This window comes from Pezoporus occidentalis, unplaced genomic scaffold (assembly GCF_034315485.1).
Source record: "Pezoporus occidentalis ecotype Australia unplaced genomic scaffold, CSIRO_AGI_Poc_V1 ctg229, whole genome shotgun sequence".
In the NCBI taxonomy this organism is placed as follows: domain Eukaryota; kingdom Metazoa; phylum Chordata; class Aves; order Psittaciformes; family Psittacidae; genus Pezoporus; species Pezoporus occidentalis.
Genome location: NW_026914169.1, coordinates 184155 through 206983, shown reverse-complemented (window position 1 = coordinate 206983; position 22829 = coordinate 184155). Strand labels below are relative to the sequence as shown.

Genomic DNA, 22829 nt, shown 5'->3' with positions numbered 1-22829 from the left:
CTACAGAAAAACTTAAAAATAGTTACAGGACCCAGAAACAGAGCTGTATTTATCTCCAGGAGTGACTGTTATGAAATTAAGGCTTTCCCTTAGAACCATAAAAGTCATTTCAAATAAACATTATTCAAGTCTTATAATGCTAACATTTGGTAATAGACACAGAGAGGAATCTGGCAAGGCTGGCAGAGGAAACATGTTCATCAGTTAGATACAGGATGCAGAAAGGTGAAGAGCTGAAGAAAAAGCATTTGCACTGAGCAGTAACAGTTTATTTATTAGCACAGTAAGCTGCCTTCATTCAGAGTTAGCCTCTGAATTCACTGCCAGGACTGCTCCTTTGCTTGATACAGCAGCAAATGGGAGAAAGTGTACATTTTTGTCATGCTGCTTTGTTCAACATTCCAGTTTAACTCAAAAATACGATGTTTGAGCCACAGCTGATTTTTTTTTCCAGCTTACAGTGATTTGAGACTCGTAGCTCTAAACAATCAGACATTAGGAGCTTTGGGAAATGGGATTAAAAATCCAAAGCCACTACACACTGTTCCCTGCATGAGGTTGCCTCATCGGAGGCTACTGGCACTGTCCCTCCAGCCAAAGCACTGCAGGGAAGCTCAAATCCCTCCTGGCTGTTTAGGGCTCCCCTGCCCCAACAGCCATTTGCTCATCAAACCAACTCCAACCCCTGTGTAGGCAGGCAGTAACGTACTGACAGACTTCAAACTCCTCTTCCTCACCCTACATGAATGTAAAGCTGTTCATGCTGTTGCAGCTGTAGAGTTCATGAGGAATACAAAAACACTGCAAAAGAGAAGACAAGCCACAACCTTTGAGAAATATGTATATATATATATATATATACATATACACATGCAGCAGAGAAACAGGAGACATATGAAAACAAAATATATTTTATTAAAATTAAGCATGTTAGCACCTCAGTGTAACCTGGAGAAGTCCAAGAGTCCGGCAGTTAACCAGTCCAGCAGGGCTGAAGGGCTGAACGTCCTGAAGTGCATTCCAATGGTAGAAAAAGTACCACGAGTGTTGTGCCACACACATTCTCAAGAAGCTAGGACATACAACCAGTCTCATTTGCGAGGAGAGAGGTTGTGCTGCCTGCTGTCCTGATGGAAGCACATAGATCTGCTGGACTAATTACATATGTGAAATCAGATGGTGTATCAGGTACCTTCTTTCCACACAAAACCAACCAAAACAAACCAACCAATTAATCCAAAACCTTGCTGCTTTACTTGACTCACAGGAAAATCAGGATATCAGGGAGCTGAAGTTAAGAGCTACGTATCAGATCAGAAAAAATAAATTAAAATGAAATAATGGCAAACAGCACATAAAGAGATGTGTAGTATCCTTACAGTCAACCATCCAACTTGGTACACATTAATAGAAAAAAGAGCCATGCATCACATAGCAGGCTGTGACAGCTGCCGCCTGTAGCTGACTGGGCTGCACCATCACCAGACCAAATCCCACTGTGCCGTTTTCTTCAGTCAGAAAACCCACAGTTGTAAAGCTATGTTAGCCAGGGTTACAAAGCTTACAATATTTTCAAACTAAACATAACTTCTTACATTTAGAAAATACTTCCAGAAAATTTCGCAAAACTGGCATCCTGACCTCGCAAGTGTAATGTGCTCTGGTCATGGGAGAAAGATCTCATAGGGTGGGGGGCCCCTGGGTGTTCCTCCCTCTAGCGCAATTATGAGCACACTGTGGTGAACTGCACTTGTTCTCAACACCCACTGCTAGTAAAGCCATACCCCCTTACATACACACTGCCACTGAGCTACAGAGGTGCATCAGATAACCCCTCTTCCTACTCTGAAGTGCTGAGGTACCTGTTCCACCGGCTAACCAGCAGTGTGTATTCAAGCCCAAAGAGTGGCCTTGCTGCCCTCATGCCACCCTCTAACTAGCCAACGCTGATTTGGTTTCCTGTTGCTGAAAGTGACTAACGCTGGCTAAAACCAGAAACTACACAATCATTTCACATGGTTTGTTATAATAGTTATAAATCTCAGTTTAGAATACACAAGCATGTTTCAGTAAGGTCTTGCCTAATGTACAGATTATTAGTCATGCTGACTAGTTTAGGATTAGATAGCAAGGGTTTGCAACCACTGCAGATAAACTCGCTTTGCGTCTGTTCCATCCTGAACGAAAGCCAAGGATTTCAATCCCAGCGTGTTACAAAGCCTCCGTTTCATGAGGAGTTCTTAAGCTGATGAGATAAAACTACAGCTGTCAAATGCCACTGGACTCTGTACCAGACTGTAATCCTTACTCAGTGTTGAGACATCTGTAACAAATACATGTGCACTGCAGAGTAAGCAGAAACTACATACGACAAGCACTCTTTAACCTAGGGATCCTGTCACTCTAGAAACAGCAGTCTTTTATGGCATCAGTAATTTACTGAAGAAACACATCACCCTGAGAGGGTTTATAAAGCTTTCCTCATGCCTCTGCTATGCAAGGCCAAACACGACATCCTTGTTCATTCTATGAAGGGCTCGGTGCCAACCACGCTTCCAGCTGCGCCTTCTCCAGGGTAGTGTTGCTGCTACCTCACTTACCACGGGCGAGTTTATTTGCTGAAAACCGACACCCTACTTCCACTTGGTGGTGACACGGATCCCATCCGCACTACGAGAAGCGGTTTCTGCCACTGTCGGCACGGAGGGTGCTGATGGGTCCGCTGTAGGCGGGACGCCGGCAGGCGCCCGCAGTGCTAAGCTTGGGGAGAACGGTAACGGGGCTTGGCACTGAGGCGACAGCGGCCGCCCCGTCTAGGAAGGAAGATCCCTATGGCGCGGGTATGCTTCGGTGGAGACAGGAGGAACCAGGCAGAGAGGGCTGGGATGGGGGCCGCAGCCTGCGCCGTCCCCGCTCTGCCAGGGCACCTCCCCGAGGGCGGCGGAGGCTCCGAAGTGCAGAGCCCCGCGCCGGGGGCCGGCAGCCTCAGAGGCCGTGGCGCTTGCGGGTTCCGGCGCTGGCGGCGTGGAGCAGCCGATCCTTCTCGCGGATCTCCTCACGGAGCTGGGCCTCGGCTAGGCGCAGGCGGCGGATGCTGCCCTTCATCTCCTTCATCTTCACCTCCAGCAGCGCGATGATGTCGCGCTGCTCGTTCAACTTCCTCAGCAGCTCCTCAGACGTGGTGCCCGACGACAGCGAGTATGAGTGGTCCGGGGGACCGCCCTCCAACGGGCCCTCCTCCCCTGCCGCCGGTAGCCTCCCGGGGCCGGGCCCCACGGTGGCCCCGGGCCCGAGCTCCACCTGCACCGTCAGGTCGATAGGCTTCACGTCCTCGGCCGCGCCCCCTGCCGGGACCGCGACGGCAGCGGCAGCAGCGGGGCCCTGCGCGGCGGCAGCGGCGGCGGCGGGGCGGGGGCGGCGGGCGGCCCGCTGCGCCTTGCGCTCGTTGACGCCGCGCAGCGGAAAGATGGTGGGGACCCGCACTAGGTAGGACTTGCGGCCGCCCTGGAAGTGCTCGCTGCAGACGCGGTGGCCCGTGGTGGGCTGGAAGGTGCTGAAGCAGCCGCTGACGCCCGCCCGGGAGACGTTCTTCAGCCAGAGGCGCCGCAGCTCCTCGTCCTTGGGGAAGGTGTAGAAGTGCAGCGCCTTGTCGCGGTGCGAGTTGTTGTAGCAGCCCGGCACGCAGCAGGTGAAGCCCGGCATGGCGGGGCGGGGGAAAACGGCCGCGGGAGGTGGGGGGGGGGGGGGGGGCGCCGCCGAACTAAAGGCCAACCGCGGCCTCTCGCCGCCGGCCGACGCCGCCCGCCGCGGCCGCACCGGAACTACGCGGACCACAATGCACCACGGCGATAACGCCGAGCCGGAACTACCTGCCCTGCCAAGGCCCCGCCCGCTCCCGTGAGGCGCCGCGCGCGCGCGCGCGCCTTAGGCTGCCGTGACCGCCCGCCTTAGCGGTCGCGGTGTCTGCTGGCGGCTTGATCACCGGAGCTGCCGCCATATCCGCCTGCCCCTTGACCACCAGAGCGCCCGCCATGTCCGCCAGCCCCTTATCCGCCCGCCGCTCGAGCACGGGAGCGGCCGCTGCTCCCGCCCGCCGCTCATCGTCCCGCCGCTCATCGTCCCGCCGCTCGACTACCGGAGCGACCGGTGTGCCTGTCCGCCGCTCATCCTCCCGCCGCTCGACCACGGGAGCTACTGGTGTGCGTGTCCGCCGCTCGACTACCGGAGCGGCAGCCGAGGTGATGGATGGGGCCGGGGAGAGGGTATGGAAAGAAGTAAAGGGAGAGAAAGCACAGGTGGGACCGGCCGGCGCGCGCTGCCCGCCCTTCCCGAGAGGAGCGAGGACCCCGCGGCCGGGCCGGTGAGCCCAGGGTGTGCCTGATGCGCGGGTAGACTCCATAACTCATTACAAGTTGTAGAGTAGGTATGCCTTATTCATCGCTGAGGCGCATGGGAGATCTCTCCTCCAAAAGCATGCGCACCCCAGCGTTGTTCACCTCTATATTTATCTATTAAACTTATCTATCTATTAAACTATTACATATGCATTAGATTACACAACACACTTATACATATTCATGACCTATCCCCGCTTCGTATTGTAATGAGGTAAAAGGTCCTTGCTTGCATAGTGTCTCCTGGTGGTTGTGGGGGAGGGTCTCAAGATGAAGTAAATGAGTCTTCCCTGAACTTTTCATCTCCAGTCATTGCGCATGTTCCCTGGTGATTTAGTCACTGTCCAAACCGCAGAGGTGATTTCAGCCAGTTTAGGCGTCCAGAGAACAGGAACCACATGACTGTTCCTTCCTCTTATCAATAGCCTTGGCCCTCCCACCCTGTTCTAGCAAGCACGATAAGTGTTGAGCACGCATTTGTTGAGTAAGCAGTAACATTGTTAAGCAAGGGGCTTAACCCTAACCACCTTGTACATCGGTTAACCCTTTGCATCACTCCTTGTCCATTTAATGTGTAAAACGTGCTGAAGACCCTGAATTCTGCACTTTACAAGTAGCCAGGGCCCTGAGAGCCTTGCATCTCCCTTATGGTTGTGTTCTGCTATGTTTTTTTGTGGGGTTCACATGAGGGGCCATAGGCCATGCCCTCAAGTCTCTCAGGCTTTGGTCTATGATGGGATTGTGCATCACTGTGAATTGTCTCCTGTCCAGAACCAACATGACAGTACTGTTAAAAAAGCAAATGTGTTTCGTTGTTCCAACTTGTTTGGGAATTTGGAAGATGTGTTAAGTAGCTTAGATTGTTATTCGAGGATGCATGATGAATGCTTTTGATGCTAAGGGTCATCTCTAGTGATAAAAATACAGTTTTTGAGTTGTGTTTGTCTAATGTCTCTCTTTAGACCAGAGCTGATCCAGGAAAGAAGAATTTGGGCAGAAGTACTTTGGTGGGGCTGGGGCCGCTGTTGTGTGATATCAGTGACACACCACGGACTTTGATCAAGAAAATCATCCACAGCCGTAAGTATCCTTTATTTTCAGGAAAGCAGAGAGGAGAAGGACAATATTTTGGTGGAGCTGAGAATAGATGTTCTTCTGTAGCTTGTTCTTACCCTGTTACATCGAACAGAAATACAGACCCTTGTATGGCCAATGTATGTATGTCCTGGCTTTGGCTGTAACAGTTATCTTTTTCCTTCCCGGTAGCTGGTGTAGTGCTGTGTTTGGGGTTTAGTCTGAGAACAATGCTGGTAACACACCAATGTTTTAGTTGTTGCTCAGTAGCAAGGACTTTTCAGTCTCATGCTTTGCCAGTGATGAGAGGCACAAGAAGCCGTGAGGAAGCACTAACAGAACACTTGACCCAAACTAACCAAAGGAGTATTCCATACCATAGCATGTCATACCCAGTATATAAACTGGGGGAGTCACCCAGAAGGCCCAGATTGCTGCTCGGGTTGGGCTGGATATAGGTCAAGTGCTGAGCAATTGTGTTGGACATCACTTGTATTTATTGGGTTTTTTCCCCTTTCCCTTTTAGTTTTATATTCTTTCCCCTTGTTATTTCCCTTATTATTAGTAGTAGTTTAATATTATACTTCAGTTATCAAACTGATGTTATCTCAACCCGTGGGGTTTACATTCTTCAGATTTTCCTCCCCATCCCACCTGGAGGTGGGAGGGGAAGAGGAAGGAGTGAGCAAGTGGCTTCATGATGCTGAGTTACCAGCTGGGCTTGAACCACAACAGTGTGAAAGAGGAATCACTTCAGTGGCAGCTGAATGAGGACAGGTGATGCAGCTCTGTCTCAAAGACCAGGTCTTGCACTGGCAAAGTCATATTCATGAAAACCCTCTTCACTTAATGTAATTATCCTGGGACCAAGCACCTAATCCTTGTGCTGCCTTTACCTTTAGGACCATGAATAAATCACAGAAGCACACACTATCACAAACTCCAGCATACAGGACTCTGTTGGGTTTATCACTGTACAAGCCATGCTTCTGAGTAGAACCCAATAGTTTTAACCAGTTCTTTTAACCCATTAATACATGTAACTTACAGAATATAGTGTAGGTTTGTCACTCTGCTGCATTCTGGTGTTCTTGCTGGATTGAACTGTGAAAAATAATGTTTTGGTTTGTTGGCAGTTCCACCAGCTTCACCTGTGGTACCTGACATAGCAAAACATGAAGAACCAGAAGCGGCAGCAGAAGAAGAAGAAGCTCAAGCAGAACTCCCAACTGGGAGGCTTTCCAGCATGTAACTAATTGTTAACATTTTTACTTTGATTTCTCCTTTTTTTTTTTTTTTTTTTTGTACACTATAGCTGCAGTTCCAATGATGGGACTGGGGTACAGGATTTCTCTGCTTCTGTTTCAGTGATCAGAATTGCGTTCCGTCCAGTGAGATTTTCGTGAATACCTTTCCAGCTTTGAAAGTCACGTAGGAATCACTGGAACTGAGGGACTGAGAAGCAAATACTGTGGGCTTGTGCTTAGTCCACCTTCTTAAATACAGACTTCGAATATCTTTCTGCAGTGGAAGTGCTGGTCAGGAGAATCATAGAATCCCAGACTGGTTTGGGTTGGAAGAGACCTTAAAGCTCATCCAGTTCCAACCCCCTGCTACAGGTAGAGACACCTTCCACTAGAGCAGGTTGCTCCAAGACCTGTCAAAGCTGGCCTTGAACACTGCCAGGGATGGACAGCCACAGCTCCTCTGGGCAGCCTGTGCCAGCCATAGCTCCTCTGGGCAACCTATGCCAGGGCCTCAGCACCCTCACAGGGAAGAACTTCTGCCTAAGATCTCATCTCAGTTTCCCCTCTGTCAGGTTAAAGCCATTCCCCCCTGTCCTGTCCCTACAGACCCTTGTCCAAAGCCCCTCTCCAGGTTTCTTGTAGCCCCTTTAGGCACTGGAGCTGCTCTAAGGTCTCCCCTTTAGGAGCCTTCTCTTCAGGTTGAAAAAGTCCAGCTCTCTCAGCCTGTCAAGTCTGAAGATCGAAAATCTCTTGGTGGGAATGTACTTTTCTCAGTTATCTGTGACGTACTAAAGAAGTTCTTGGATCTCTTTGAGGCTCCAAGTTGCATGCTGACAGTTCTAGTTCTTAACGAGTGACTGCCATGTCTTATATTCAGAGCACAGGCTTCTGTAGCTTTGTACAGTTTTGCTGCTTCTTGATTGTCCTTGTTTTGGACTGCTCAGGATAACTTTCTTCCTGTAGAGTGGTTTGGAGCTCAGCTGCTTTTAGTCATTAGCTTCCATTAATGTTTTAAGTTACTAGGCCTGGCTGAATTGGAGAGGCTAAAGTATGGTTCATTGACTTCATTATGAAACAGAAGAAAGCCAGTAGTGATGGTAAGTTAATTTGCTTCAACCAGTTTTGTCACAACACTGGTGCCCATTTTTGCTTACTGCAAAACAGTTCTAAATGATGTGATTTCCTTTGTCTTTATAGCTAAACTCTTTACATTGACCACAAGCAGCCTTAAATAAGGTCATGCGAAATACTAAGTGAACTTCTATAGATATTTTAATAGAGGAAGAAACACCTTAGTTTTCTGTAAGTGTAGCAGCTTGTTGATTTGTATTTTGTTCTTTTTTTTCTTAAATCCAAAACAAAGAGCAATATTATTTTAGTTCCTTCATGATTTTGCTTGTTGTAGTTCTTGAACCTCTTTGTGCTTTTCCTCAGCCTTTCTCAATTGAAAAGCCAAGCCAGCTGATCCTTGTAGAGTTCTATATTCCATGTGTTAGCTGGTCATAGAATGTAAATAGATGTAGACTTTTTGTTTTAATTCCTTTCTCGCAACCTTCCTTTAGTTGATATGGGCTTTCCTTTGTTTGCACAGGCACTGCCTTCCTTAGCTGTAATAGCAGATTCCAGGAGAGATATGAAAAAAAAACAACCGTCTTTTCCCCATTACAAGCCAGTTAATTCTAACACTTTAGGCTTACATTATAAGAAATGAAACTTGGCTACACTTCTGAGTGGTAGAGAATGTGATTTGTAAGGGGAACAGATTTGTGAACGCGATGGTCTTGCAATTCGGTGGGGTGCTGTCAGCAGCTCACTGCCTGAACGTGACCTTCATGAGAAGGAGACTCTTGTAACTTACCACAAAAGGGGGACAACAAAACAGGAACTTACTTCCTGATCTTGACCCACTGCCTGGCTGGGATATGACATGTCCATTCCATGTACCACTGTGCTTTGTTGTACCTACTGTTGTTTCGTGATGATGGCTTTTTCATTTCATCCCTCTTTGGATGCAGGAGAGGGACTCTTCATCAGTGACCGTAGTGATAGGACAAGGGGTGATGGGTTGAAACTTAAACAGGGGAGAACTTTGTCAGAAGTTCTTCCCTGTGAGGGTGCTGAGGCACTGGCACAGCTTGCCCAGAGAAGCTGTGGCTGCCCCATCCCTGGCAGTGTTCAAGGCCAGCTTGGATGGGCCTTGGAGCAACCTGGTCTAGTGGAAGGTGTTTCTGCCTGTAGCAGGGGGTTGGAACTGGATGAGCTTTGAGGTCCCTTCCAAACGAAACCAATTTGGGATTCTGTGGTTTACATTGTAATCATTGCCAAGCCCAATTGCTCCTGTGGGCTGTTAGGAGGAGAGTGCTATGGAGCAGCTTTTTCAAGCTTTTACTCTGATCTTTCTGAACCTTGCTGTTTTGAATATAACTCAAGTTTTGATTCTCCTTGTGAAATTTACTTTGGTTTAGTAGGAGGGAATGACATGTTCCCTGCATTTGCCAAACTGATCACTTAGTTCCTTAATTCTGCTGCAGCAGGGTCAAAATATTTTGATTTTCAGTGGCATTACAGGGGCCTTTCTAGGGTAGCTATGTGATAATATCATCCTCTGTTAAAGGCTTGGTTTGTGTTGGCAGGGAGGAAATGCAGCTGCCAGAGCTTGTTCCTGAGGAGAGAGCTGTCTTCACACCTCTTATGAATAAGAAGAGAAAGCAACTCAGAATTTCTGAATTTGAGAGAGCAGTAAGCCAACAACTTGTCCAGAACCAAGGTAAGGCCACAGTGAAAAACTGACGCGGGAGTCACGGACAACGTAGAGATGATCAATGTGATGAAGCGATTGCCAATTAGCTGATGTAACCAGTATAGATTCTGATTGGCTCAAAAGTGCCGTCCGCACATTTTCGAAGTAGATAATAGGTTAACTGAAAGCTTGTCCATTTGTTACTTTTTGCACACATCTTACAGTTTTCCCATCCCGCTTCTACGTCTTGTTAACCTTGAGCAAATGCCAAGTTCCTTGTTCTACTGCACATAGCTGTCCTTTAGTAACCTAAGGTTAGGCCTTGCAGCCTGGGTAACTTGAGTTCAGGCCTTACAACTTAACTCAGAGTTTGACTAAAACCAAACAGCTGGGTGTTCTTTGAGTTTTGAAGTATCTCCACAGAAAGCAATCCCTATCTTTCCCTCAGTTCCAGAAACTTGAAAATACAGCAAGCTGCCAACTTGGCTGCAGTTACATCAAATAAGTTATAAAGTTCTTGTTTGGGAAAGAAGGATCTTATAGCTTTATAAAAGATACAGTGTTTTATATTGGATCGAGTCTTCCATGTAAATACAAATATGCAAAATTTGGTAAGTAAAATTTTAATTTTAGTTGCAGTTTAACAAGGACAGTTAAAACATCTCCCCTTAGTTTACATATCCTATTGGCAGTAGAAACTGGAGTAGAATTTGGGAATGGGATTCAACTCCAAATTAGAGACCTCAGGGCCAAATTACAGGTGCTCTGTGCCTGTGTGTATATAAGGTAACTGGAGTCCTCCTGAAGTTTAGAGGAGGTCTGGTCAATGGAATATGGAGGGTGATTTAGCCTACCTTAAAGTAGACACCTACATTTGATTAATGGTGCTTGGCTGTAATGGGACCATAGACACCTGTGTTTGGATACTTTAATCTGGAGATGAATCCCACCACGACTCACCTGTGGTCAAAAAAATCAGCTTGTCTGTCTTTAGCCTTGTACCTGGTCTGAACATGTTCTGGTAAAATATAGGCAGCTCTGAAAAGCAGACCGCTGCATGCTCCAGTATTTTCTAGCATGAGTGTGATTTTGTCACTGCTCTCCAGATCTGCTTTCTGCGTATTTTGGGGAATTCATGAGTAGAACAAGTTTGTGTTACAGTTTTATACATAATCTACTTCTAAAGTTTTCAAACGCTTTAATGTTTGGTTTGTGTTGCTGCAGGGTGCTTATGACTGAGGCCCTAGCCTAGCATCTTGCTATAAATGTAAGAATAATATTATTGAGTGGTAGGGCATGTCCCATATTCAGTTTTCTTTGAAATAACTTTTATTACCCTTTCAGAACCTGCTTATTAGAATTCTCATACACAGTTCTGAAATGAAGACAGGAATTTGTAAAGTGAACCCATCGTTTAATTCTGTTCTCTCTAAAATGAAACTTCTGAGAATTGTGGCACATAGAAGGAGGACCATTGGGTTGCTCCTGTAGCCTGTAGAGTAGAGAGTAATTTCTCACCTGCTGTGCTTTCTTAGCTAACATATCACCAATGTTTTCTAGCTCCATCACTGCTGGACAGCGCTGTGGCTGGGTGAGTTTAAACTAAAACGTCTTTACTCCTAGCTGTCCAAACTATAGCTGCCTTGATTCATCATCTCTGTAGTTGGGAAAAGCAGTATAGACACCTGGGTGCATGATGAAGGACTGTGTCACTAATAACACAATCATATTTTCCCCCCTCCCCCAGTGATGGCATTTGAACATGTCACACTACACACCTTGTGATTTTCAGAAACTGTGGTTCTGCCTTGTATACTCAGGTTGGGCTAGCTCGAATTGCTGCTATCGCTCGTCTCTTTACTCAGTCGGATCACTGCTTCTTTCCTTTAATTCTCATGTTTCCAAAAATAAATCAGTACGTAGTAGACCTTAGCATATTTAATTATCTCTGCCTGTTAATTGTCTCATCACATAAGTTGCATCTATGTAATCTTTAGTCCAGCTTCCCTGAACTTTTAGAAGCTTCTTTGCAAGTCAGAAAGCTTCTTTTGCTGTGTTGCCCATGCACTTTGCTAATGATCCTAGGCATAATTAGCAAATTAATTCACCTTTCTCACTGCAGCCCTTGTCTGTGGCCCCACACAAGGCTGTTGCAGAGGGCTACATTCTAAAATCCCATGGGTTGAGATAAGAACAGTTTAGTAATAGAAATAAAAGTAAAACATAATAATACAATAATAATAATGGTAAAGAGAGAGGAAGGAATAAACTTCCCCCCCCAAACCTCAAGTGATGCACAGCACAGTTGCTCACCACCAGCTGACCAGTCCCCAGCAGCAGTCAGTGCCTCCTGTCAGCTCCCCCCAGTTTCTATCCCAAGCATGATGCTTTGTGGTGTGGAATACCCCTTTGGGTGGTTTGGGGTAGGTGTCCCTCCTGGTTTCTTGTGCCCCTCCTCACTGGCAGTGCATGAGATTGAAAAGTCCTTGATCAGGGGAAGCACTACTGAGCAATAACTAAACCATCGTTATGGTCAGCATTGTTCTTAAACTAAAGCAGAAACGCAGAACTGCACGAGCTACTGGGAAGAGAAATAACTGTCCCAGCCAAAACCAGGACAGTGCCTGCCTACCTACCCACCTATTCCATGCCATTTGTGTCATGGTGGTGCACCAGCACCTTTCCTGCCTTTCAGTGTATGTACCTATGAATCCTCTTGAGCCCCCTTTTTCATTAGGCTGCCTTGAGAGAGGGAACAAAGGTAGCTGAGCATGGCCAGTTTCTTTATGATGCAAAAAATTTACAATGAGGTACATCTCTTCCTGTGCTTTGCAGGTTGCTATCTTAGCTCCTGTCTGAAAAAGTTACAGTGTGTTGGTAGCTGCACTTAATTGTGAATACTGATACTAAGCAGCTTCTTAGACTTGGTCTGAAGTCCTCCTAGCAACCTGCTGTCATCTAGAGGACAGCTTGAGTCTCAAGCATTTATTTCCCCCCCCCCCTTTTTTTTTTCTTCTTTCTGTTCTTTAAAACTTCTAAAATTCCTGAACCTTTCATCAGATGTGTTGTTGCAGCCCTCTTGAGGCTGCAGGCTGTTTCCTGGTCTCTAACATACACCCTGCTGTTATGCGGTATCATGGAATTAAACTATTTGTTTAAAGTTGGCTGGCATGTAATCTTCAAGGTTTTGGGGGGGAAATCTCTCTTACCTAAGGGATTTGTGATAAGAACTGATAATAATTGTGATAATGATTATAATAATTGATAATGATTATGATAATAATTGTCTTGCTGTTACTGGCACCATGTTAGTAATCTGAGAGTAAAAAGGAGTATGTAAGCTTGGAAAATTTTTTCCTTCCTCTTTTGACAGATCTCTTAGCATGTCTCTTGGATACATGGTCAAGCCAGACACTGTTGAAAGGAGACACCTGCGCCGGAGGCCAAATAATCGCAAACCTGTTGACATAAAAGCTTTTGAAGACAAAGTGGAACAGGACATGCTGAGGAGAAAAGGTTTCTTTCATGTTCTTCCTTTCGTTTTGGGAGGGAGTGCCTTCTATAACGTGGCTTGTAGAAGCAGTTTCTGAAGTGCAGTCTGTATTTTATGGTTTAAAGGGTACTAGCACGCTCACAAAATCCAGTATAATTTTGGAAGCAAGATTAGAATGAGGCTCTGTATCTGTACTTGCTTTGATTCTATGTGCTTAAGTATGTGCTCTACCCATTTTAGTGATTTATACCAGGAATCATTTGATATCATGTTTGTAACTGCGGGTACTGGGGAGACACTTTAGTGGAGAAAGTTTGGGACACTGAAGTATGGTGATAACGTTTCAGGTTTTGATCTGTGGAGGATTAATAAAATTTGGTTGAATGATTTCAATTTTGTATTATGCAAGTCCTGGTAGTAAACGTATCTCCTGGGACCTTAAACACTTTTTCACATAAAACTTGTTTTAAAACTTTCTGAACAGCACAGAGCTATCTTGTGGACTCAGAAATGTCGCCTGGAAGTCAGACAGCCATGCTGACAAGTGTGGGTACATGCAAGAGAAGGGCCCAAGGATATTCTCAGGACTTAGTCCTTGATCATGAGCATGTTGACAGTATGACTCCTGTATCTTCAAAATCGCCTGAAAACCCACCAGAAAGTAAGCAAGATCATTCCCAGTGGACTAACTCAATGGGTCAGCTCTCTGTTTCAGAAGAAGTGGTGGTTGGCAGCGAGTACTATGGGTTAGGCCTTGGGGCTTAGCAGGTAATATCTGAAATCACAGGATGGTTAAGATAGGAAGGGACCTCTCAAGGTCATCTTCTCCAACCCCTCTGCTCCAGTAGGGTCACCCATAGCAGGTTGCCCAGGTATCAGTCACCCTCACAGGGAAAAATTGTTTCCTGATGTTCAGAGCCTCCTGTGTTCGAGTCTGTACAGGTTACTTCTTCTCCTGGAACTGGGCACCACTAAAAAGAGCTAGGCTCTATCTGCTTTACACTGTCAGTCAAAGCTCCCTATGCTTTCCATGAAGTATGGACAGCTGATGTTTCATTTAGGGTTTTTTTATGATCCTTTTTCAAAAGGGCCATGGTATTTAAAAAATGGTTGGTGAATTCAGTACTGCTCAAGCCAGGAGAAGAGTTCTTGCCCTGGAAACCTTAGAAATGAATTAATTCCTAGTGGACTGTTGCAACATACTCTGCTTCTGGAGGGTTGTCTGTGGCATGCTGGAGGGAAAGGTTGTGTTGAAGGGACAAGAGAAGAGATCTATAGAAAAAAGTTGGTTGCTTTGAAGAGTCCAGTGGTAGGCACTGTGAGGACAAATGGATAGATAACATGGAGGTAAGTATGGAGGACATGGAATAGGGGACTGGATCAAATGAGAGGAAGAGGAGGAGGTTAAGAGTGTATCTGAAAGATGCTGGAGGTTGTAAGGCATTACAGTCAAATGTAAATGGTTACCTAGTTCTGCTGTTTTACCAAAGGTAGCTGATGCCAGTGTTGCTCCACAGTTTGAGCTGGAAAAATAGTTGCAAGGACTTCTCCAACTGTTTCCTGAGATTCAGTGTGAACTCTGAGCTGTTCCATGTAAAGAAGGAATGTTTTCTTGTGTGCACTTCTCTCTGTGTGATTGTTTTTTTTTTACTTAGCAGGAAAGTGAAAAGAAAGTTTAAAAAGAGACTAGGGGCACATTAATGCTCTCGATTACTAGCTGTTAATAGACGGAGCTCCTCTTTGCCGTCCAGAAGTTCAAGTAAATGTTTGGGGTCCCCAGTCACTTGAAAGCCTAAGAGAGCTTTCAGCAAGTCTTTGGGAGATGTTGTGGCCCATATAATTAAGGTCATAGATGTAAGTGATACAGAAGAAGAGATAGCTAAGACAGTTGACAGAGTGGATCAGGAAGAGAATTTCAGAGAGGGTAAGAAGTGCTTTCAGTGTTAGAAGGGAATGCAGTGCTTTAATCTGATTAAGAGTTTTTTAGGTGACTCACAGAGTGAAATCAAGATTTAATTGTGCAGTAGATGCTAGAGATAAAGTAATTGAAGTCTCATCAGAGAGAGACTGATGCTGTGCGCATTTCCAGACAAGCTTTCTCAAAGGAGGCTGTGACTTGCTCATGTGTTTTCTTGTCAGTATTTTCTCTGTTCACAGTTCTGCAAATGAAGTATAGGTTCATATGTTTTGATAGGTCCATAGTACTGATCATCTTCCCAAAGGAAAGATGAATAGCTCCCTCCTGGCAAGGAATGCATCTGGCTAATCATCCTTTTGGTTTGTATACATTCTAATGCTTTACTATAATTATTTAAGCCATGTTGGCTGTTATCTTTCTTCAGTACTAACCAGCATCTTTTTAGACAAGAGCTTGAAGGGTGCCTTCTAGTAAGTAATGAAGATCCAGTTTAGGATCCTTTTTAAGTCTTTTCCATTGTTTCTTTCACAGAAGCAGCCCCTTCAGAAGAAGAGGGAATAGCAGAAGGAGGCATTGAATACCACGGCTCTCCTGAAGCTGGTGAGGACAACCTCTGATACTGAATCTGTAATGCCAGAGATGTCTAAAGATGCATTGTTGGCATCATTGCTGGGAGAGATACTTGTTAACTCTGTTTGCATTCTGGAATCTGGGCTAAATACTGGGAAAATAGCAAACTAATTTTAAGCATTTTAAGATGAAAGATTACATTCTGCTCAAATGGGAATCAAAATTGCTTTGGCAATAGTGTTTAGAAATATATAATTGCAGAAGGCATCTTCAGTTAAAATTTACCACTGGAAGTTCTAGAATCAGGCAGAGATTGATAAAATTTGGAGATCTTCTGAGTGTGTTCACAAATCAGGAACTCCCAAGTTACTTTCCCTGAATTGTTGGGTCTTCTGTGTTCAACATGCTGTATTAAGGCTTTGGTAAGACTTTTTTTGAGATAAAAGCACTTACTAAAGGGAGTTCATTTCCAAAGGAGCTCAGATAAAAATTGCACTCAAACCTCATGGTCTGCTCCACATTACCAACTGCTGTTTTTTTTGTTTTGTTTTGTTTGACACCTAGATGTACCAGAGGGAAAAGCTGAGGGTTTTCAATGCTTTAGCTTGTCTAGTTTAGTGTGCTGATGCTTTATCCTTGAAGATAGGAATATAATTGGCGGCATTTCCATTGTCAGGAATGGAAAGCTGGGTTTTGTTCTTATGAGTGCTCTGAAATTTTGGCTAAGATACTTGTTTCAGTGATGTATTTCTCCTGTTTGGAAATCTAGAGTGTGAGATTGCCCAAGGTATTGGAGCTGGAAGTCTGAGTAAGCATTCTAATCCTACCTTCTCTGAAAAATCTGAGATGGAGCCCTTGAAGGATGCTGTTGAACAAGCAGGTGAACTAGAGGACCAGGCTATTTTGATAAAATTGGATAGTCTAGAAGAGTCTGATGAGGATGCAGCTGAAGACACTGAGAATGAAGGTAAGTAGTACCTTCAGCAGTAGCAGAGGCAGTTGGAGAAATTTTTCCATTATTTCTTGATAGATTAGGGAACAATATAGGATAATAACATTATTAACTGTTTAGTCCATCAAGTAGTCCAGGGTAAGCTGTTGGCTGCTGTTCCTAGGGCCAGATTTTACTGCCTCATCAGGTGCTTCAGGGACCTAGATCATCTTGTAATTTTAAGCTGAAAGTAATGGAAGTGCACAAATAGATGAAACATTGTAAAGTGGTTTTATAGAAGCAACATGGGGATATCATAGAATAAAATAATAGTTAGGGTTGGAAAGAACCATGAGATCATCTAGTTCCAACCCCTCTGCCATGGGCATGGACACCTCACACTAAACTATGTCACCCAAGGCTCTGTCCAGCCTGGCCTTGAACACCACCAGGGATGGAGCATTCACAGCTTCCCTAGGCAACCCACTCCAGTGCCTCACCACCCTTACAGTAAATAATTTCTTCCTTATATCCCATCTAAACTTCCCCTGTTTAAGTTTTAACCCGTTACCCTTGTCCTGTCACTACAGTCCCTAATGAATAGTTCATTCCAGCATCCCTATAGCCCCCCTTCAGATACTGGAAGGCTGCTATGAGGTCTCCACGCAGCCTTCTCTTTTATTCCTTCTTTCCTGACTCCTAACTTCATACTAACTTTGTAATGTCTTAGCATGGAACTGCTGCTTCCACAGCTGTTCATGAGTCTGGACTTGAAAGCTAATATAGAACCCCGTATTTTGTATGTGCAGCCACAGATTTCCTTTCCAGTTAACCAAAAAAGTAGGCTGGTTTTCCAGAAAGCTAGAAACGTCTGTTCCTAAACAGTCATTCAGACACTGCATCAATCTGTTCTGTTGCCCCAAGAGTACTTATGACCTTTGGAAGAACTCGTACATCAGACTGACTTCTCTTAGATTGAGGCCATGTTTAAGAATGTCCAGAGTGTGTTTTGTGATGGTTTTGGCACTGGTCTTAAAGTCTTTTGACATACAGTATACACCCTGCCATAAAACTGAACTAAGGACATCCTAAAAGAATCCCATTACCAGGATTTGAGGCATTGTGGGGAAATTCAGCTGTAATGAGATGTCAGGCCTGTATGTATTTGTGCAGTGTGGAAGGCACAAAGATGACTGTTTTGCTGGCACATTTCTGCCACAAGGAAAGCTATGAGGGTTTTTAGGGTGTCCACAGCAGTGTGTCAGTGTGGTTGTTTTTAACACAGCTATATGAAGAGAAGGAAAGGTCTCAAGAGATTGGTGCTGGCTGGGTGAAATAAAAAGAGTAGCATCTCTTCCTGTTTAACATCTTTGTTGGTGACACAGACAGTGGGATTGAGCACCCTCAGCAAGTATGCTGATGACACCGAGCTGTGTGGTGCAGTTGACACATTGGAGGGAAGGGGTGGCATCCAGAGGTACCTGGACATGCTGGAGTGTTGGCCAGTGCCAACCTCAGCATACACGTTACCTGCCAGTGTGTGAGCACACTGTGTGTATTAGCATGTATGTGCAACATCTGCATGCACATACGATCTCTAGCGGTGTGCACTTGCAGTCCAGAACCCTGCCGTATGCTGGGCTGCATGCCCAGAGCATGAGCACCAGCTCGAGGGAGGGGATTCTCCCTCTCTGCTCCTCTCTGGGAAGACCCCGCTTGGAGTACTGTGTGCAGTTCTGGTGTTCTCGGTATAAGGAGCATGTGAAGCTGTTGGAGCAAGTCCAGAGGAGGGCCACAGGGATGATCAGGGGACTGGAGCACCTCCCGTATGAGGGCAGGCTGAGAAAGTTGAGGCTGTTCAGCCTGGAGAAGGGAAGCTGCGTGGAGACCTCATAGCAGCCTTCCAGTATCTGAAAGGGGCCTACAAGGATGCTGGAGAGGGACTCTTCATCAGGGACTGCAGTGACAGGACAAGGGGTGATGGGTTTAAACTGAAACAGGGAAGATTAAGGTTAGATATCAGGAAGAAGTTCTTTATTGTGAGGGTGGTGAGGAACTGAAACAGGTTGCCCAAAGAAGTGGTTGGACAGAGCCTTGGAGCAGCCTAATCTAGTGGAAGGTGTCCCTGCCTGTGGCTGGGGGTTGGAACTGGGTGGGCTTTAAGGTCCCTTCCAACCCAAACAAGTCTGGGATTCTGTGATACTCATTGACTGACCCCTGTAATGTGGTTTTTGTTGCTCTGCACACATCCCTGTGTTAATGACAATTGACTCTGATTTAGCAGGATGGTAAGGAGGTAGCTTGCAGACTTTGAAGCTCTCTATGGGAAAAGAGGCAGCAGCTTTGGCAGCCTCAGTCCACACAGCCAACAGCCCCTGCAGCCTGACCCTGAGCGTGTCCAGCACACGAGGGAAGCTACCAGCTGATGTGGCAGCAGGTGGGGTGGGTGGCATTGCAGCAGGAGGCAGTTGCTCTGGTTCAGTGTGCTGTGGAGCCACAGCCTGGGCACAGGCAGTGTGGCACCAGAGCTGGTGTGTGAAAAGCTGGCTGGGCTTCTGTCTGCGGCTACAGCACTGCCCGCTGAGGAGCTCTGAAAGTAGAGTCCAGTTCCTTAAGTACATTTTGTCCACAGAGGATTTCATGAAGACACCCCCATTTGTCCATGCTGCAGCCTACAAGCCACCACTGTTAACTCCATCATTTGCAAAACCTGCTGCTCCTGAGTAAGTATGAGCAACCTTCAGCAGTGGCCTGGTAGAAGTGTCTCTGGGAGGCGTGAATGCCAGGGGGAGTGAGTTGAGCCCTGCTGCCTTGGTTGTTCTGTGGTTTATCAGCTGCAGCAGGGAGCAGAGAGTCCAGCCACTGTTTAGCAATTGAATAAAGGTCTATCAAGCAAATGTCATCAGAACAACTGATAGAGCCTGGGGAACTTTTCTAGCCCTTGACTTTATATGTTTGTTTATTGAAGCAGTAAATGGTAAAACCAAATTCTTGTGCCCTTTCCTGCTGGGAACAGAGATGAATAATGCTTCCAGAGTTGCTGGATGATTGCTCTAATCATGAATAGTAAAATATATTTAGAAAAAGGAGTCCTTGATACTCTGCTGAAGTGTAACTATGTTAAAATTATGACAGTGGAATAGAGGTGACCTGCGGATGCCTCAGGCTTTGTCCACTCCTGCTACACGTCCTACAGGGATGCAATGAAAACTTCATTGGTATACTGGAGAGAACTCTGGTTTGCCAACTGTTTGTTATACTGACATGCTTATCTTGGGAAATTCAAGCTGGATTGCTTCTCCCAAGGTCATGATGCCATGTGAACTGTTCACAAACTGAACTTCATGGGCATGGGGGATTTGAAGAATTGGGAGAGAGAAAAAAATTAACAGCTCAAAGTAGTTCTTTCACCTTCAATTCAGCATAAGGTTTACCCAAAATCAGCACTGTGTTCTCTCCCTCTACTCTGTGTTTGTTCATTTGATGTGTGCATTTTCATTTTGCCTCAAAGGCCTCCTCTGCAGCCACAGCAGGCAAAGCGAGTTCTAAAGTGCTCATGGAAACAAACATTGGAGCCTAAAATACCAAGTAGTTTGATAAAGAGCGTATTTAAGGACTATGCAAAAATGCGAGTGGCCACAGAATCGTTCAGAATTGTTGAAAAATGGTAAGTGGCAACAAACTGCTTCCATTCTCACTCATTTTAGTGTTTTTTTTGTGTTGTGTTTTGTTTTTTGGTGTTTTGGGTTTTTTGGTCTCTGTTGTGTTTTTGGTGTTTTGTTGTTGTGGTGTTTTTTTGTTTTGTTTTTGGTTTGGTTTGGTTTGGTTTTCTCCTTGTCCTCTCGTGAAATAACAAACACATCAGGAGGGCTTCTGGCAAGCAGAGAGCCCTCCCTCTTCAGGTGGGGACAGTCACAGGAGCTCTGATCAGCAGGACAGAAACATGGCAGGTGATGTTGGTCTCCTTGTGGCTCTGGAAAACTCTTCTTGTGCTGGGCAAGGTGAACGTGTCCCACTTGTGCACTGTTACATTGGGATCTCTTTTTCTCAGTTTCTTGAATTCAGGGACCATGTTACCTTCATGAGTAAGACCTGTGGGTTCTTTGAACAGCAATACTGCAAGAGCCAACAGTCTGGTCCTCAGTGCTGGTTTTCCCCTGGGGTTAACCCCTGTTCTTGCACGTGTGGGCAGTTTGGGAGGGGTTCTGGATGCAGTCGTGCAACTCGTTCGCAGCTGTCTTGGCTGTAAAGTTCCAGGGCACCCAGACTAAGAAGCCAAACTTTGTTCCTGGGCTGGAGTTTCTTCTCCCACAGTTTTCAGTGACAGGCTGTGACCTGCACAGTGAGCAGCTCTGGTGCAGTTTGCCCTACGGAAGTGGGTGAGTAGCTGGTGCTCACACACTCCACAGCCTGACCTCAATCCTCCTTCAGCACCGAGAAATACTTCAAGCAGCTCTGGAGTGATCTGACAGCTTTCGCCAGCCATGCCGGAAGGAAGACAGTGGAAGTGTCTGACGTAGAAGTCCTCATGAGAAGGTAACAGGAGGGTTGTCTTTAACCTGTAAGTAATCTTATGTGGTGCTTTGATAGCCCAGTAAAACAATCATTGCCAGAGTGTGCACTAGCAGTTAAGTATTTCAGCAGTAAGCGTGGTATTGTGTGATTTACTCTTTACAATGCCACTTGGCCTTCTGTCCCAGGAGGGAATTGGTGGACTTGTGGTTTTATACTCCACAGTGGTGGAAGGGCAAGAGTAAGTAGTGAAGGGTTGGGAGCACAAGGAGTCATCTGAGAAACTAGTAGCAAGAGGAGGGCCATATATGCAGGGGTGAAGCAGTTACAGCTGCAAAATAGGTAGTGTTAGTCATAAAGCAGAGTAGCAGCAAGTGTGAGGTTGGGCTGCATCGTTTGCATCCTTGAGTGACTTCTGCTAAAAGTACTTGCAATGGAAACAGTGTGAGCATTTCCACATGTCCTGCTCTGATCTAATCACTTAACTCTTACAAACAACACCCCACTCTCCCTGCTGCTGCAGCTGCTGGTACTTGGGGTTCAACCTGGCAGCTCTTCTGCAGAGCAGAAGGAACCTCTGGCCTGGGAGGCCAGGGCTGGCCTCTCCCGGCAGTGGTGCTCCCTGGCCAGCAGCCTGGAGGGATGGTTCTCAGAGCTTCGTCATTGCTGTTCTTCCCTGGGGTCTCCCTCAGCTGCACCATCTCATGCCTGAATTTACTCTGTGCTGTTACCAAAACACAGGAATGTGCTCTTGGCTTGGGAGCCCTCTTCAGAGGGGCCCAAAACAGTCATCACGCATTTCAAGTCATCACTCCAGGTTATTATTCCTTGTTTCCACTGAGTTTCAGATGGGATGTTAAAGTCATCTGAGGGATTGTGCAGGGCATGCCTGGTTGAGGGCGTTGGTTTTGCATGGGCCTGTGTGATGGACCTGGGGCTGTTGGTTAGAAATAATCACCTGTTGCTGTCCTGATCTGGAGATTTTAATTTTCCCACCTGAGAGGTGTGTCCTGATGTTAGTATGAACAGGCTGAGAAACTTGGTTTTGTTGGCCATGGTTGAGGATTCTGAACACATATTTTACCTTTTTGTAGATGTCTAGGGGCTTTTGACAAGGGCCTGTAGGGACAGGACAAAGGGGAATGGCTTTGACCTGACAGAGGGGAGATTTGAGATGAGACTTCAGGAAGAAGCTCTTCCCTGTGAGGGTGGTGAGGCCCTGGCAGAGGTGTATGTCCATGTGCTGGCCCTTGCCATGGTGAGAATGTAGTTCTGTGGGAGCTCCTGCAGTTAGCTGCTGTGTCCCTGTGTGTGTAGGTGAGCTTGGGCTCTGCGCTGTGCGCAGGACCTGGAGAATTGCCTGCAAGTAGGAGCCTGTATCTGTCGCAGCAGCCACAGCATTTCAGCTGTGAAATGCAAAACAGCCACTGCAAGAAACTTTACAAATTTTACTCTTGAGTAGAAACACTTTTCACTAACGACTGTCTTCTCTGCTCTCCTCTTTCTGAACCAAGGCAAAGGCTGGTGACAGATGAGATACCTCTGCGTGTGCTGATTGAGCGTCACCTCCCTCTGGATTACAGGAAGCTCCTGATTCCAGTTGCTGTGAGTGGAAATAAAGTGATCCCTGAAATTAAACGCAGCAGCAGGCGCAGGCTGTGAAAAGATGCCTGATGGCTGGCACTGCTCCGTGCAATGGTTTTCTACCAGTAACCAGTGGGGCAGTGAGCGGTCGACGTTTTCTGGAGATGATGTTGTGCTGTGTCTGTCACCAGTTGTTACACAAATAATTTGACTATCCTGAATTTGTTGTAACCTTTGAATATTTGTGCATCATAATAAATAAAGTATGTTCTGCACAATGCAAATGCTGCTCATGGAAGTGGGCTGAAAGGCTGCTGCATTTAAGCTGACAGAGGGAAGACTGAGATGAGATCTTGGGAAGTTTTT

General features: G+C 46.0%; 2 protein-coding genes across 2 annotated transcripts; one reads left to right on the top strand and one right to left on the bottom strand.

Annotated features, from left to right (window-relative positions):
- Positions 1-897: 897 nt before the first annotated feature.
- On the bottom strand, positions 898-3754 carry THAP11 (THAP domain containing 11). The gene has a single exon (XM_062621238.1). It carries the CDS (start codon positions 3700-3702, stop codon positions 2986-2988), a length of 717 nt encoding a protein of 238 aa, XP_062477222.1. The 5' UTR covers positions 3703-3754; the 3' UTR covers positions 898-2985.
- CENPT (centromere protein T) lies at positions 3701-22750 on the top strand. The gene is given in 14 exon segments (XM_062621316.1): positions 3701-3897; positions 4022-4238; positions 5357-5474; positions 6605-6716; positions 9349-9482; positions 11016-11046; positions 12829-12971; positions 13433-13681; positions 15398-15466; positions 16206-16403; positions 19000-19090; positions 19867-20034; positions 20799-20903; positions 22394-22750. Coding segments are annotated over 14 exon segments (1992 nt in total). The 3' UTR covers positions 22554-22750.
- The last annotated feature ends 79 nt before the right edge of the window (positions 22751-22829 follow it).

Coding starts and splice junctions, on each gene's coding strand:
- THAP11 (XM_062621238.1), bottom strand. CDS start 3,702: ATGCCGGGCTTCACCTGCTGCGTGCCGGGCTGCTACAACAACTCGCAC.